The sequence below is a fragment of the Stegodyphus dumicola genome, chromosome 4, assembly GCF_044657685.1.
Source record: "Stegodyphus dumicola isolate Sdum_Otavi_A_Nest chromosome 4, ASM4465768v1".
NCBI lineage: Eukaryota > Metazoa > Arthropoda > Arachnida > Araneae > Eresidae > Stegodyphus > Stegodyphus dumicola.
This window is the reverse complement of record NC_140771.1, coordinates 193,631,483-193,644,599: the sequence shown is the minus strand read 5'-3', so window position 1 is coordinate 193,644,599 and position 13,117 is coordinate 193,631,483. Positions and strand designations below refer to the sequence as shown.

The 13,117-nt window shown below is 31.7% G+C and overlaps 1 protein-coding gene across 1 annotated transcript; it reads left to right on the top strand.

The window, feature by feature from the left end:
* The first annotated feature begins 1,001 nt into the window (after window positions 1-1,001).
* On the top strand, window positions 1,002-11,764 carry LOC118203515 (uncharacterized). Its single transcript, XM_035375796.2, has 2 exons — window positions 1,002-1,159; window positions 10,619-11,764. Exons 1-2 carry the CDS (start codon window positions 1,099-1,101, stop codon window positions 11,614-11,616), a joined length of 1,059 nt encoding a protein of 352 aa, XP_035231687.2. The 5' UTR covers window positions 1,002-1,098; the 3' UTR covers window positions 11,617-11,764.
* The last annotated feature ends 1,353 nt before the right edge of the window (window positions 11,765-13,117 follow it).

Here is a 13,117-nt window from a genome sequence, read left to right as displayed (position 1 = left end):
ATCCCAATAAATAGTACATTCATAAGTACATTCTTGTAAGTCTTATCAAAATTTTTCACATGCATTGATACAAGTTATTATATACTCATTATCACATATTATGATATACACTCAGCAATAATTTCTTAAATACTGACCAAAGTTTGCACTGACTCATTAAGACATTAACTGATACTTGTATTATTCACTGATATTACTATTTCCACATTATATTTTTTATCATTATATCATATTACCAGAAAACATTGTCATATGAAATTCTGTTTATTTTACACATATGCAATTTTTAACTTAATGTCTTTTTATGATTGTATGGTAGTACAATTTTTGAGACAGATCGTTAATAATACTAACAATAGAATAAATATATTTTGTTTTTTGTTGCTATAGGTTACCAGACTGGCAGCGTTGAGTTGTAGCAGGCAAGTTGCCACAATTGTTATCAGAGATAATCTCAAAATTAAAAAATATTTATCCTTATTAACATTTAAACAATCATCAATATTCACTTATTGGAATCACATGTGTAGCCGGGAATTATTAGGCACACGCACAAAATGGTTCAATAATGTATGTACTATTTCTATTATGGAGTTTATATTATTTCTATTATAGGGTTTATATTATTTCTATTGTGATGTCAATATTATTTCTATTAAGTTTCAGGTTTTAAAATGTGTTATGCAGCACTTTAAGCGTTAAACAGTTACTCGAAGTTACTGGTAAAACATTTGAGCAAGCAAAAAAATAAAAATTCTACATGTTCATTTGCATGAAAATTTCTGTATTTTCCAGCAAGATGAATAAAGATAATTTATCATCTTTCTGAAACAGATGACAATGGAATTTCAGACGCCCCTTTTGTATCACTATATCACTAGAAATACAGTAGTAACGGTATTTTATCATTTGATGCATGGGGCAATAATATCAAATAATTATCGGCTGCAACTTCATCGGAACTGTACTTTTATAGATAAGGGTTTCTTTAAAAAGGCCATTTCGAATTATCACGTTCCTTTTCATTTCGCTTACAAAGCTTTCAGAAACTTTTTTTTGCTTTGAACGTTTTGAGTTCGAAAAGCTAGAATCAGAATTATGAATTTTCTCGATTTTCTTGTTCATTTAGGTCATGTTCTTGGACTTCTGGGAGGAGATGGTGAGATAAAAATTCAGTGTTGTTGTTTTTTTAATATTTTTTCTCAATTTCTTATTTTGTTTATACTTATGCAGTTTTAATGGTTTTTTTAAATGGTGGTTTTACAGATTTATATAGATTATTCTGAGTCTAATAGCAATTATTAATTGATAACTAGGGAATTATATTAAGTCTAAAAGGAAATATATTTAAAATTGAAGTTTATTTTCTCATCAGATAGCTAATTTTTATTCTTTATGTAAACATCTAAAATTTTCATAAACTGAATGTAAAATTTATTATAAAACTATCACGTAAACAATAGTACTACTGTATTTGGGGACAAAATGAACATGTGCATGATCTCAAATATTTAAACCAAATGTCTTGGTCAATTTTTGTTATACGGATTACAATCCGCATGGTGTCTTTGGCTAAATAATACGGGTGACATTCCTACGCTGTATTTTCGTCATTTATTTTCGCTGATGATGCCAAATGCCAGATGAATAAATTTATGTGCACTATTTTCGAAAAGAAACTTTAATCATTAAACAAATTTTAGTTAATAGTTTTAATACATTAAACATATTTACACATTTTTAGAACAATTTCGATAAAGAATTTTTAAAAAGAGGCAGATATTTTTGGGGGAATTAATTTTTATGGCAACATCTTATTATTTGAAATGAGAAATAGCTTTTGCTACTTTTAAACTCATTGTTCTTTCAAACTGTTGCATGTAAACAAGCTGTGGTTTGAATGGCAGTTGCTACTTCTGAACTCATTGGTCCTTCAAAACAATGCATGTAAACAAACTGAGGACTGGAGGATATGTTTTTGCATTCCTTAAGAGAAATACTCATATTCCATAATTCAAGTTACTGTTAACGCTGCACCAGTCTTCTTGGCATGGGGAAGGGAAATTCATTCCAACAAAAATTCGTATAAACAGGCATTTCAGATGTTAAGAAAAACAAATTTTCGCATCTACCGATGCAAACGAATTTAAAAAAGCCTTCAGATTATGAGATATCTAATCAAAATTTTTAAATACTTATGATATTAATCAATAAAAAAAATTATATATTTTTTTCTTTTTTTCATAACTATTTTAAACGGCTAGATATTCTCACCGGCAATTAATATGCAAGGCCGTAAAATAACAAACTTAACTAATAGAGAAAGAAAGTTGCCGAAAGGCTGAACACGCTGTGTCTGAAGTACTCAGACACCGGCTTTAATAGTAGCTTTCTATCCTATTTTGCATAATGTAAGAAACTGAAATCTCATTTTGGCGAGAAAGCGTGGATTATAAATAAGAGTTATGGGAAAGGTTGCTTCCAAAATAAAATTAAATAAAACTTCGCAAATTAATTTTATAATCTTCTCGTTAAAATAAAATTCTCAGTGTATTAAAAAATATTTTTCCCGAAGATTTTTTTATATGGACGTCAATAATTTAAAAATGTCCTTATAATAGACATGTTATAAGAGCACAAGGAAATCATTTAATAACATTAAAATTTTAAAAATGTATTTTAAATATATTTTTGATATGCAGCAACTATGATTTTCATTTACTCCAATCCTTAAAAGAAGACAAATATTTGAAAGTGAAGGATAGCATTTGTTCAGTAACAAATGACAATAATTTACTTTCTTTCAGCTTAGTATTAATATATTTAATATTTTATTAAATGTACATAGCTTTTGCTATGGCAGGTTCACTCTAAATCAAAATGTCAATTCAGCTAATCCAACCAATGGAACAATAAATAATAAAAACACATTCTAAGCTTATTATATCAGACTGTTTACATCTCGAAAATAAGACGAAAGAAAGCTAGGTCCACTAACTGGAGCAATTCAACAGAACAGATTGCATAGAAATGACTGATTCGTATAGGAACAAATGAATTCATCAACAATGACTGCTTGTTGGCATCAGGTCTGGCCAGGAGTTGTCAACAATTTCAAAGGATTTCCATCAATTGAAAATGAGGCCAAAAAAATCGTACAAACTGCAAAACTATAGGCGGTGAAAGATTTTTCTGATAATGGGAGAGTGAGAAATCAAACAACTAAGTCGAGAATGATGATCAGGAAATGACAAATGAAGAGGTATAGTATCTTATGATGCCATCAGATGGTGAAACAGCGATGCTGAAGGAGGTAAAAAGCCTTTAATGAACAAGAAATTAAACTAAATTTTTAGAAAAGCACAGGAAGTGTGTGATTTGAGACAAGTCTGATTTTTTTGACTGAGATTGAACCAAACGAAGAAAGAAGATACCTTAAGATACGTATTAAAAACTTTTGCATTCCTTACTGCGAAACGCTTAATGAGTTGCGTCTGTTATTGTCCTAAGCGAAAGTTACCAGCTGTTTAAAAAAATAATTTTGTCATATACATAGTTAATAAGCAGTATTAGAAATCCCTTCAATTAATATTTGCTTCCTTTTCCCTTTTTAATTACCACAATATTTAGATTCGGAATTCGATTTTTCCGTACGAGTAATGTATTAATTATGTAATCTTCGCGTTCGGCCAGGATTGGATTGGATTATTTAATTACGGCACACGAGGGCTATCTAGCCTGAAGGGAGAGATGCCTTCGTGGAGAACTTTCTAAGGAAAACTGGCTCGTATACACGTTACACATGGGAAAAACCACGAAAACGCCCATGCAGCCAGCCGGTTCGCGGGATTCGAACCTCGGACCGAACTACCAGTGTTCAGCGTCTTTACCGCTCGGCCGCTGGTGGGCCTTTCGGCAAGGATTTACTGTAGTTGGCTGTTTGACTGAGGAAAAGCATTTAAGGACTACCTGTCTATGGAGAGTTTGGCTTTCACGGAGGACTTTCTAAAAGAAACTGTTTCGTTTTCACTTTACGACGGAGAAAAGGGCGAAAATCTACACCAGATAAACTATCGTCTAATAATCGGTTTGATTTCGCTTACTTGAATATGCCAAATTACACGAGAGTTATCTGCCTAAAGGAAGAGATACTATCATGAAGTACTTTATAAGAGAAATTGGCTTATATATTCATGTAGTACATGAGAAAAAGGCCAACCATGTAGCCAGTCATCCGGATAGGATAGAACCTGAGTCAAGCTCTCGCATTGAGTGGTCTTAATCCCTCCAACACTGTTAAGCTGCTAGGATTTGAACCCTGGTTCAATCTATCCAACTACCAGTGTTTTGCGTTCTTATTCGCTCGAATACCGACCCTGTTAGTGTGAAACAGTAGTGATGTTATGATTTTTGTCCAGTTTTCTTTTATGATTTAGAGTATTTCTTCAGTATTTCTATGCAGGTGACAAACCGTATTACATCTTTTAATGTAATTTAAAAAATTATCTAATTTTTTGACTCCATTCAAGTAAAGAATTTTGAGAACCAAGAAACAAATCACATTTTCCGTGTTCAAGCCTAATGGTGACCTTCCATGGATTTCAGGACTAATATTTCGGATAGATTTCTTTACGAAACTGGCCTAAAGAGTAAGCTACAAAAATGCAGGATTCCAAAGATTGTTAAATTTACACAACATTTTTTTTGGGGGGGGAGGAGCACGCTGTGTGAACAAAGATAAGAGTTCACAATTAGTATAAACGACTTTTGATAAGTATATTTGAAATGTGTTTATCGATTTCAGTTAATCGTTATACATAGTCCAAACTAAATCTTTTAACGAAAACCGCCCACCTAATATCGTCTTATCGAATGCTATCATACTATTGTTTTAAGAACAGCGAAATAGAAGACAATGGGGTTAGCTTGTTATTGAAAAACAAATATAAAAGATCAAATCATTCTTTTACAGGAAAATAAACATATTCGTGATGTATGGTTTTGAATGAAACATAGAAGTTAATTTCATACGTCAAATATTTAAATTGTATTTTTTTAAAGTTTTAAATATTATTGATAATTTAAAAGTAGATAGATTTCTTTATGCTCTTATATTATCAAGAGAAGATTAGTTTGCGTATATATTTAACCATTCTTAATTATTCAACATATTAATGACTACTCTTAGAAAATACTACACGTATCTCTTATGAAAGAGACCTCGCCTGTCTTGTAATATTTGACTAAACAAGCTGATTTACTGCACAAAGTTACCTCAAGCTATTATGCTGGTTTCGTTATAACCTGCGAAACAAATCAGAGAGCTGTTATTGTTTTATTTTATGATAACATTGTTATCAATTATCTGTGCTTAAAGTCGTTCATCTTTAATGTTATGGAAAATGCGTTGCTTAATGTAGTGTATATTAATCATTTAAAAATTCCTTTTTCCTGCACTTCTTAACAAGTGTTAAAAACACATGACAATTTTGCAACACGTGTTATTTTATATCCCGAATGTAGTGAATAAAATAGTTTTCTAATACCCATAATAGGTAGATTGCAAATTTTTCTGTTCTACATTTTGTGTACACTAGCGTCTCCATTAAAAATTAAATTCGAGTGATTATGATAACGTTTTTTAGAAACATGCGACTGTGACAGACTGTAAGCCTCTTTATACATTTCATTTTTATTTCGCTTAATTTTTAACATACTTATGTTTCTTTTTGTACAGTTTTATGTTCAAGAATGGAATGCAGAAATAAAACCTAGAACTTCCAAAATTGAATTTGTTTTTGAATTTATCATACCATTTAACAATAAAAATTTCACACTAAAACTGGAAACAATAATTATTTCTTTTATTTAAGGGGAAAATCGAAATATTAGATTTTTTTTAAATATTTATAATTTTTTAAGCATTTTGTTGATTATTTGCTTTTAATTTTAATGCATAAATTCTTCTTTGAGGTTAAAGTAAAATTAACTCTTCGAAGTAAAATTAACTCTTTGAAGAAAATTAACTCTTCGAATAACAATTATTAGAAGTTCAAACAACATAAATCGAAGTTAATTTTTAAAATTTGTAGGGCGATTATAAAATTTAACGCTGATTTCTGTTGTCAGAACTTCTAATAAATTCTTTTCCTAAAGCTGTTATGTTATAATTTGAAGTTTATATGTTGCAAGTTCTTTTTTCCGAAAAAAGCGTATAAAAGCAATATTTATACTATATAGTGTAGATAAAAACCTTTTCAATTTTCTTATCATTCGTATGTTTACTGAAGTACTTCTGATTTTCTTCAAGAACTTTCGCTTTGTGTTCAAACGCGGCTAATGCGGGGCGCAAGAAGCCTAATTTTAAGATTATATCGGCATTCAGCATGTCTTTTTCTCTACGATTAATTGTTTATAACTTTTAATTCAAAATGAGAGATAAATACGACTCTGTCTTACATTTAAAGAGAATAATGAAGTATATTACAAACAGGCTGTCTGAGCAGATTGCTTTCAGACTAATTGAATCAAATACTTTTGCTTATCTGAGCTTTCGATATTAAAAAAATGGATGATATTCTTGGGTTAATAATTAGAATATCTGACATAGTGATTAGTTTTCGTTGCATTGAATAACTTTACATTGTACATTTTTAATCTTTTTAGGATAAAATAGGAGATTTATCATGACAAACGTTGATATTATTAGAAAGGACATTAAAAAATAACTTACCTACATTTAGCTTTTGCTAAATGATTTTTTTATCACTTCAAGGTGCAATGACTTTTGTCCTTTATTTAGTATATATGTATTGGCATTAGCTTCTTTTACTCTTCAGATGTTTTGCGCCTTTTAGGGATAATTATATTTTGCTTAAGTAATTAAATTTAACTTTGAAAAATAATTATAGACAAATTGTTTAAAATCAGTTTAAGGTGATCGGAAGTGTCAAGTCCCTTTAGTTTACTTTAATGCCATTCCTCGTTACAAACTCTTTCACTTTTAATAGAGCTTCCTTGTTAAAATGAGCCTCTCAGTTCAACAAAAACTTATTTTTGAAATTAATGAAAGGGTACTTGTAAGGGGGGGAATAACAATGGAAGATGCAAATACCAGTAAACCAAGTGGCATAAAAATCAACAGAACTGCATGGGTTCCCGTCGACCAAATTCCCTAAAAATCCCCTCCCCCAAAAAAGAAAGAAAATTAACTTTTATCATAGGCTAAATTATTGTAAAAACTAGCAGAAGTTACGAATACATATGTATTGGTAACAGTATTTGAAAAGCCAATAGACCTGTATGAATATCAAGAAATTTAATGCTCATAAAAGTCAACAAAAACATGTGCTTACCGTAGATAAATCTCTCAGAACTATATTAATGCTAAAAAAACATTTTAATAAGTATATGTTTAGATAAAAATAAAAAAGTTAACTATTAAATAAAAATAAATTCTCCTTATATAATTTTTTAAATAAAATTCAAAAAGCAAAAACATAATAGTTGAAGTTATAAACATAACGTTGCTTTCCATAACGCAATTAATTAAAACGCATTTAACACTGTAGAGACATTAGATTATTTCGAAGTAGGAAACGTGAAAAAATGAGCACTGTCCTCGTCGGGACTCGAACCCTGGACCTCTCGAATACTCGCCAAGTGTGCAAACTGTTACACCACGAAGGCACGCATTAAGGAGAGTGAAAATATCTTATATACTTCCCCTTTTAAAGGGTGACTGGGGATTAGGGGACCCAATAGCCAAATCCTGATGGTGAAAAATCATCATCAACCAAATTTTAGTTTTGGCGCCACTGCAGAGACATTGCACATTTTTCACTTCTTCCTCTTTAAAGAAATTCTGATGACACTATAGTGCCACTGTAGAAACTTTAGGTTATTTCGAAGCAGGAAACGTGGAAAACGAGCAGTGCCCTCGCCGGGATTTGAACCCCAGACTTATTGAATACGCGGCGAGTGTGCTAACCGTTACACCATGAAGGCGCACGCACTAAGGAGGGGAAATACCTTAAAACACTTTATCTCACTGCATGTGTCTGTATAAGATGCTGTATTTCCTTTTTTGCCAAGCATTTTAGCATTGCATAGAATAGTAACTTATTGTAATCTATATGCTGACACTTGCTCTCGGAAAGGGAGGAGAGAAAGCAAAAGAAAAATAATATTCCCAGCAAAAAAAAATCGAGAAATTAATGTAAAGAAATTAAAAATTAGCATATATCTCTTATGATAACCATTTCTCTGAAACAATCATTTCTGATAGTGACCAGTATTGCTTAAAACGTAAAGAAACAGTATCGAACATGATCTTTCTAAAGTGAACATTTCTACTGTACATAATGACTAAGAATAAAGTAATATTTATAATGTTTTAATATCCAAAATATAGTATAACAAAACGAATTTTCGAAATTTTATGCTACACAATCAAAATTTTCTCTCGATCTACAGTTTGGGAATCGTTGATGCATCCTTATTGCATCTGTCTCTTAATATGATTATATACTTTCCACCAGTTTAATGCTGTACAATCCTTTATAAATAAAACTTAAAACATATGAGTGTTTAACAATATCACAACAAATTTTCAATGTATTAAAAAGTCTTAATTTTTAATGCCTGTAAATTAGTGCTATAAAAAATTACAGCTTAATGTATAAGTAGTTGACTTATCAAAAATAAATGCTTTCAAAATTAAAAAAATTAAGACTATCATTAGAACTGAATGGAATATTGTTCCATATTTACACTATCAAGTTACGGTGCCCAAGAGCGGCCAAGTGGTTTAAAGCCTTGAACCAGTAATTCAGTCCATGCTCTATACTGAAGAATGAAATGCTGCATGAATATTTTCATGATTTTTTCCACGTGTACTGTAAATCTGCATGTGCAACGATGTATAAAGAAATATATTACCTTTAAACTGAAACGCTACCCATTTAATACACTGAGAATTCTAAGTACTACTATTTGTAATATACTGAGTGATTCTAAATTGTTTTTACAAATTAAGAAGGGTGATAGTATTCATCCAGATGAACAGCAATTACTATAAAACATAAGGTCGCGTCCCACTCTGAGCAGCAGAAAAGAGGAATTTTAAAATTCCAACCCGAACTTAAACAGTGTTGGGAGAGCGAATGAGCGAGACCAAAGTTGCACAATCAGTTTAGTGAAAAACTCACAAAGAGTGCACAAAACGGATAAAACCGAATGTTAATTCGAACTCAGAATTTGATGGCCAACACTCAAATGCACAAATTTGATTGGCAAGGTCTCAGCCTCGCAAACGATTGCAACAAGTTAATTCTCTAATCAAGGGCTGAATACTATCAACTAACTCCAACTTCGGCTATATGCCGAGATCATGCTGTGTTCCGGCTGTCAGAATTTCGTTCCCACAGAAGTGTGCTTCAAGTAGAATGAGAAAAGAACCTCTAAGGAGAAGAATAAAAGCTTCCATAGACGCAATGTAAACCTATTCTGTTCTTTGAGATGAGCGCAGCACGGTTAAGTCCAGGAGGACAGGATAGAAGGTGGCGAATGGGAAAAAATTGCTGCCTTTGGATACTTGATATCAAGGTAAAAGTTTTCCCCTCCTAATGGATAATTTCCCCCTAATAATTTAGATAATTAACTTGTTGCAATCATTTGCAAGGTTGAAACCTTGCCAACCCTAGATGTGCATTTGAGAGTTTGGCATAAAAGTCTGAGCTCGAATCAACACTCGAAAGCCAAGTTTTCGGTTTTATGGTTTTATCCGTTTTGGGCACTCTCTACACTCTTTTTTAATAAACGGATTGTGCAACGTTTGGTCTCGTTCATTCGCTCTCTCAACACTGTTTAAGTTCAGGTTGAAATTCTAATATTCCTCTTTTCTGCCTCTCAGAATGGAATGCGACCCTATGTTCTATGGTAATTATTGCTCATCTGGAGAGTACTATTGCCCCTCTTAATTTGTAAAAACAATTTAAAATCACCAGGCATACAAGATCTTTACGACGAAAATAAAAGGAATAAAATGAGATTTATGAAAGGTTTCTCAAGTCATATTGTTCTTAAGATTTCTTTAAAAGAACTGCCATATTACTAATGTTATCGCCAGCAGTAACTGTGTAATAATCAAACACAGTAAGAGCTGTAATAAATATTACACTAAATTGTACTAAATGCATTCTTTCAAATAAGTCATTTCTCTCTAATAGTCAAGTTTAATGCAAGTATACTGGAAAATCTTCATTAAACTAATGACTGGAATAAATGTAGCTTGGGATAAATTTTTTATAGTTGCAAGTAGTTTTAATGCAGTTATATTGGAGAATCTCTAGTAAATTAATGGCTAAAATAAATGTAGCTTGGGATAAATATTTTATGGTAATCAATTTAATAACTATAATTAAGTTCTATTTCTTCAAATTATATCCAAATTCAGTTCTTGCAATTAAATAAAAACTATTTCAACAAACATCGAGCAAAAATAATTTTATTGTGCCTAAAACTTTTTACTTGCTTTCAATAAATATGTAACAGCACTTTTCATAAGTAACAGGTGCGTTACAGTATTCAAACTGAATAAAATGTTTTCCACTTTCAGATCCTACAGTGACAACTCCTTCGACAGTCACGACGTTTCAGGGTTCGTCAACTCCTTGGATTATAGATACAACCACTTTAGCGAAAATCCAAAGCACGGAATACTCGTCTTCCATTTCGCCGAAATTCTTATCTACTCTTTCATCAATTTCTCAATATGAAACAACGACTGCATCGAATGGACTTACAACTGGAACTGGATCAGCATCTCAGAAAACTGAATCAGTAGCTACAGCAACTGGATCAAGTGTGAGCGAAATCTTTCCGTCTACGACCGGATCGCAAGTGACTGGTAGTGATTCCCATCATACTGGAACACAGACGACTGGCACTGGAATCTCAAGCACTGTAACAGGATCACGAATTACTGTATCCGAGTCCCAAGCAACTGTGACCGGTTCTGGTGTTACCGAATCTGAAACAACAGGAAAAGGATCGCAAGGAACTGTAACAGGATCTAAAGCAACTATAACAGGGTCACAGTCAACTCTAACCACATCTCAAGCTACTGTAACTGGCTCTGGGGCCACCGGATCTCAAGCAACTGTAACAGGATCACACAGGACCGTAACCGGGTCCCAAGCAACTGTAACAGGATCACACAGGACCATAACTGGGTCCCAAACAACTGTAACAGGATCACACAGGACCGTAACCGGGTCTCAAGCAACTGCAACCGGATCTGAGGTCTCCGGATCCGAAACAACAGTAACAGGATCAAGCGTTGTAACTGCATCTGACACAACAGTAACAGGATCAGGAGAAACGGTAACCGGATCTGATGTCACTGGATCTGAAGCAACTGTAACAGGCTCTCATGAAACCGGATCAACAGATTCTTCCACTGAAGTTAATCCTACAGAAACTCCAGGTTTATCCCGTGGTGCAGTCGCCGGCATTGTTATAGGGAGCTTATTATTAGTGGCTATTGTCGCAGCTGGTATAGTGTTTATTGTCAAGCAGAAGAATGATCCAGAACTTCAGAAGTTAACAGTCTAAAATATTTTAAAAACTTTTAGGAAAAATATTTGTCACCTTTATAGAGGACAATCTAGTCAAATGAACGCAATATCATTTACGTAATAACATGTATTTTATACTTCTCTGAATGTATACATTTTGAAAAATATATTAAGTTTTTTTTTAATTCGTCCCAAAATGCAATTTTACTTTTTTTCATGCATATTCATATAAAAAATAATCGCAAACAAAATAATTTTTGATAATCGGTGTAACAAATGTCACTTTATTATTAATACCATGTCAGGTGTAAATCGAAGTTTATGTAACTTCGACTGAAATCTATTTCTAAAATATTATCTCAAAAGCTGTTCATTCCAGAACTGAAACATAAAGTACTAAATATGATGTTTAAGAAATTTCTTTTGTAAATCAGAGCGGCTCAACCAGGTTTCAATAATAACTGCTAATACACTACAACAAATAAATCATCATTAAAGCGGAATTTTGAAAAAAAATCAAAATAAACAGCGGATACACAAATAAATAGAAAGATTTTGGAAAGACCAGAGGTATCAACTTTTATCTGTTACAAATATCAGATTGTATGATTTTTGACAAAATATTTAATATGATACTGAGAATATCTGACTAATAAGAAATTGGGCTTTGGAGTCTATCACATTTTTTTTTCGCCGGCTAAATTTAACAGTTCAAGGTTTAAAATGTTGTAGGCCGTATTTTACGACCTTAAGTTACATTCACACTACAATTTTCACTGCATTTCTTAATGACAGTCCAACAAATACTGAAATACAAAGGAAAAATTACTCATATAAAGAACAGTTGCATCGAAAAGTAAAGAAAATGTTAATATACTATTAGGTATTAAAATAAACTGAAAATTATTAGGCATTAAAACATTAAATTAATAATTTTAATATATTAATAATCTGATATATTATTAGACATTATAAAAACTATAAAAAAGCTTATTGAATTTAAATCATAAATGTAGCAAGTTTTCTAAAATCTTTTCTGTGGTTTTAAGTAAAGATTATTTAAGTGTATTTAAAAATCTATTTCAAATTTTTAAGCATAGAATAGAATTCTTAATAAAAAATTTATTTCTAATATTACATGGATCAGATGGCATAGTAGGTAACACATATATTGTATTATTAGGTGGATTAAACGGCACATTTACCAAAATGCTAGGGCAGTGTAGACGATTTATACATCAAATAATGTTTATAAAGTAAGAGATAAATTCAAGATGCAGTCAATGTCAAATTAAATTTATATCTTTACAAGATTTGTACATAGACTTTTTGAAGAATTATCTCCAAATGCAAAATGAAATTTAAATGAAAGGTCTGTTCAGTCAAAAACATTTATTCAGATTTATGCAAAGCAATAAAACGCAGTAAATTAATATTATTACTATTAGATATTAATAACATAGTGACAATGAATGCTATGCAGAATCAAAGTTAACCTGAATAACTTTTGGAATCTATATGCTAAAATACTAAGCGGA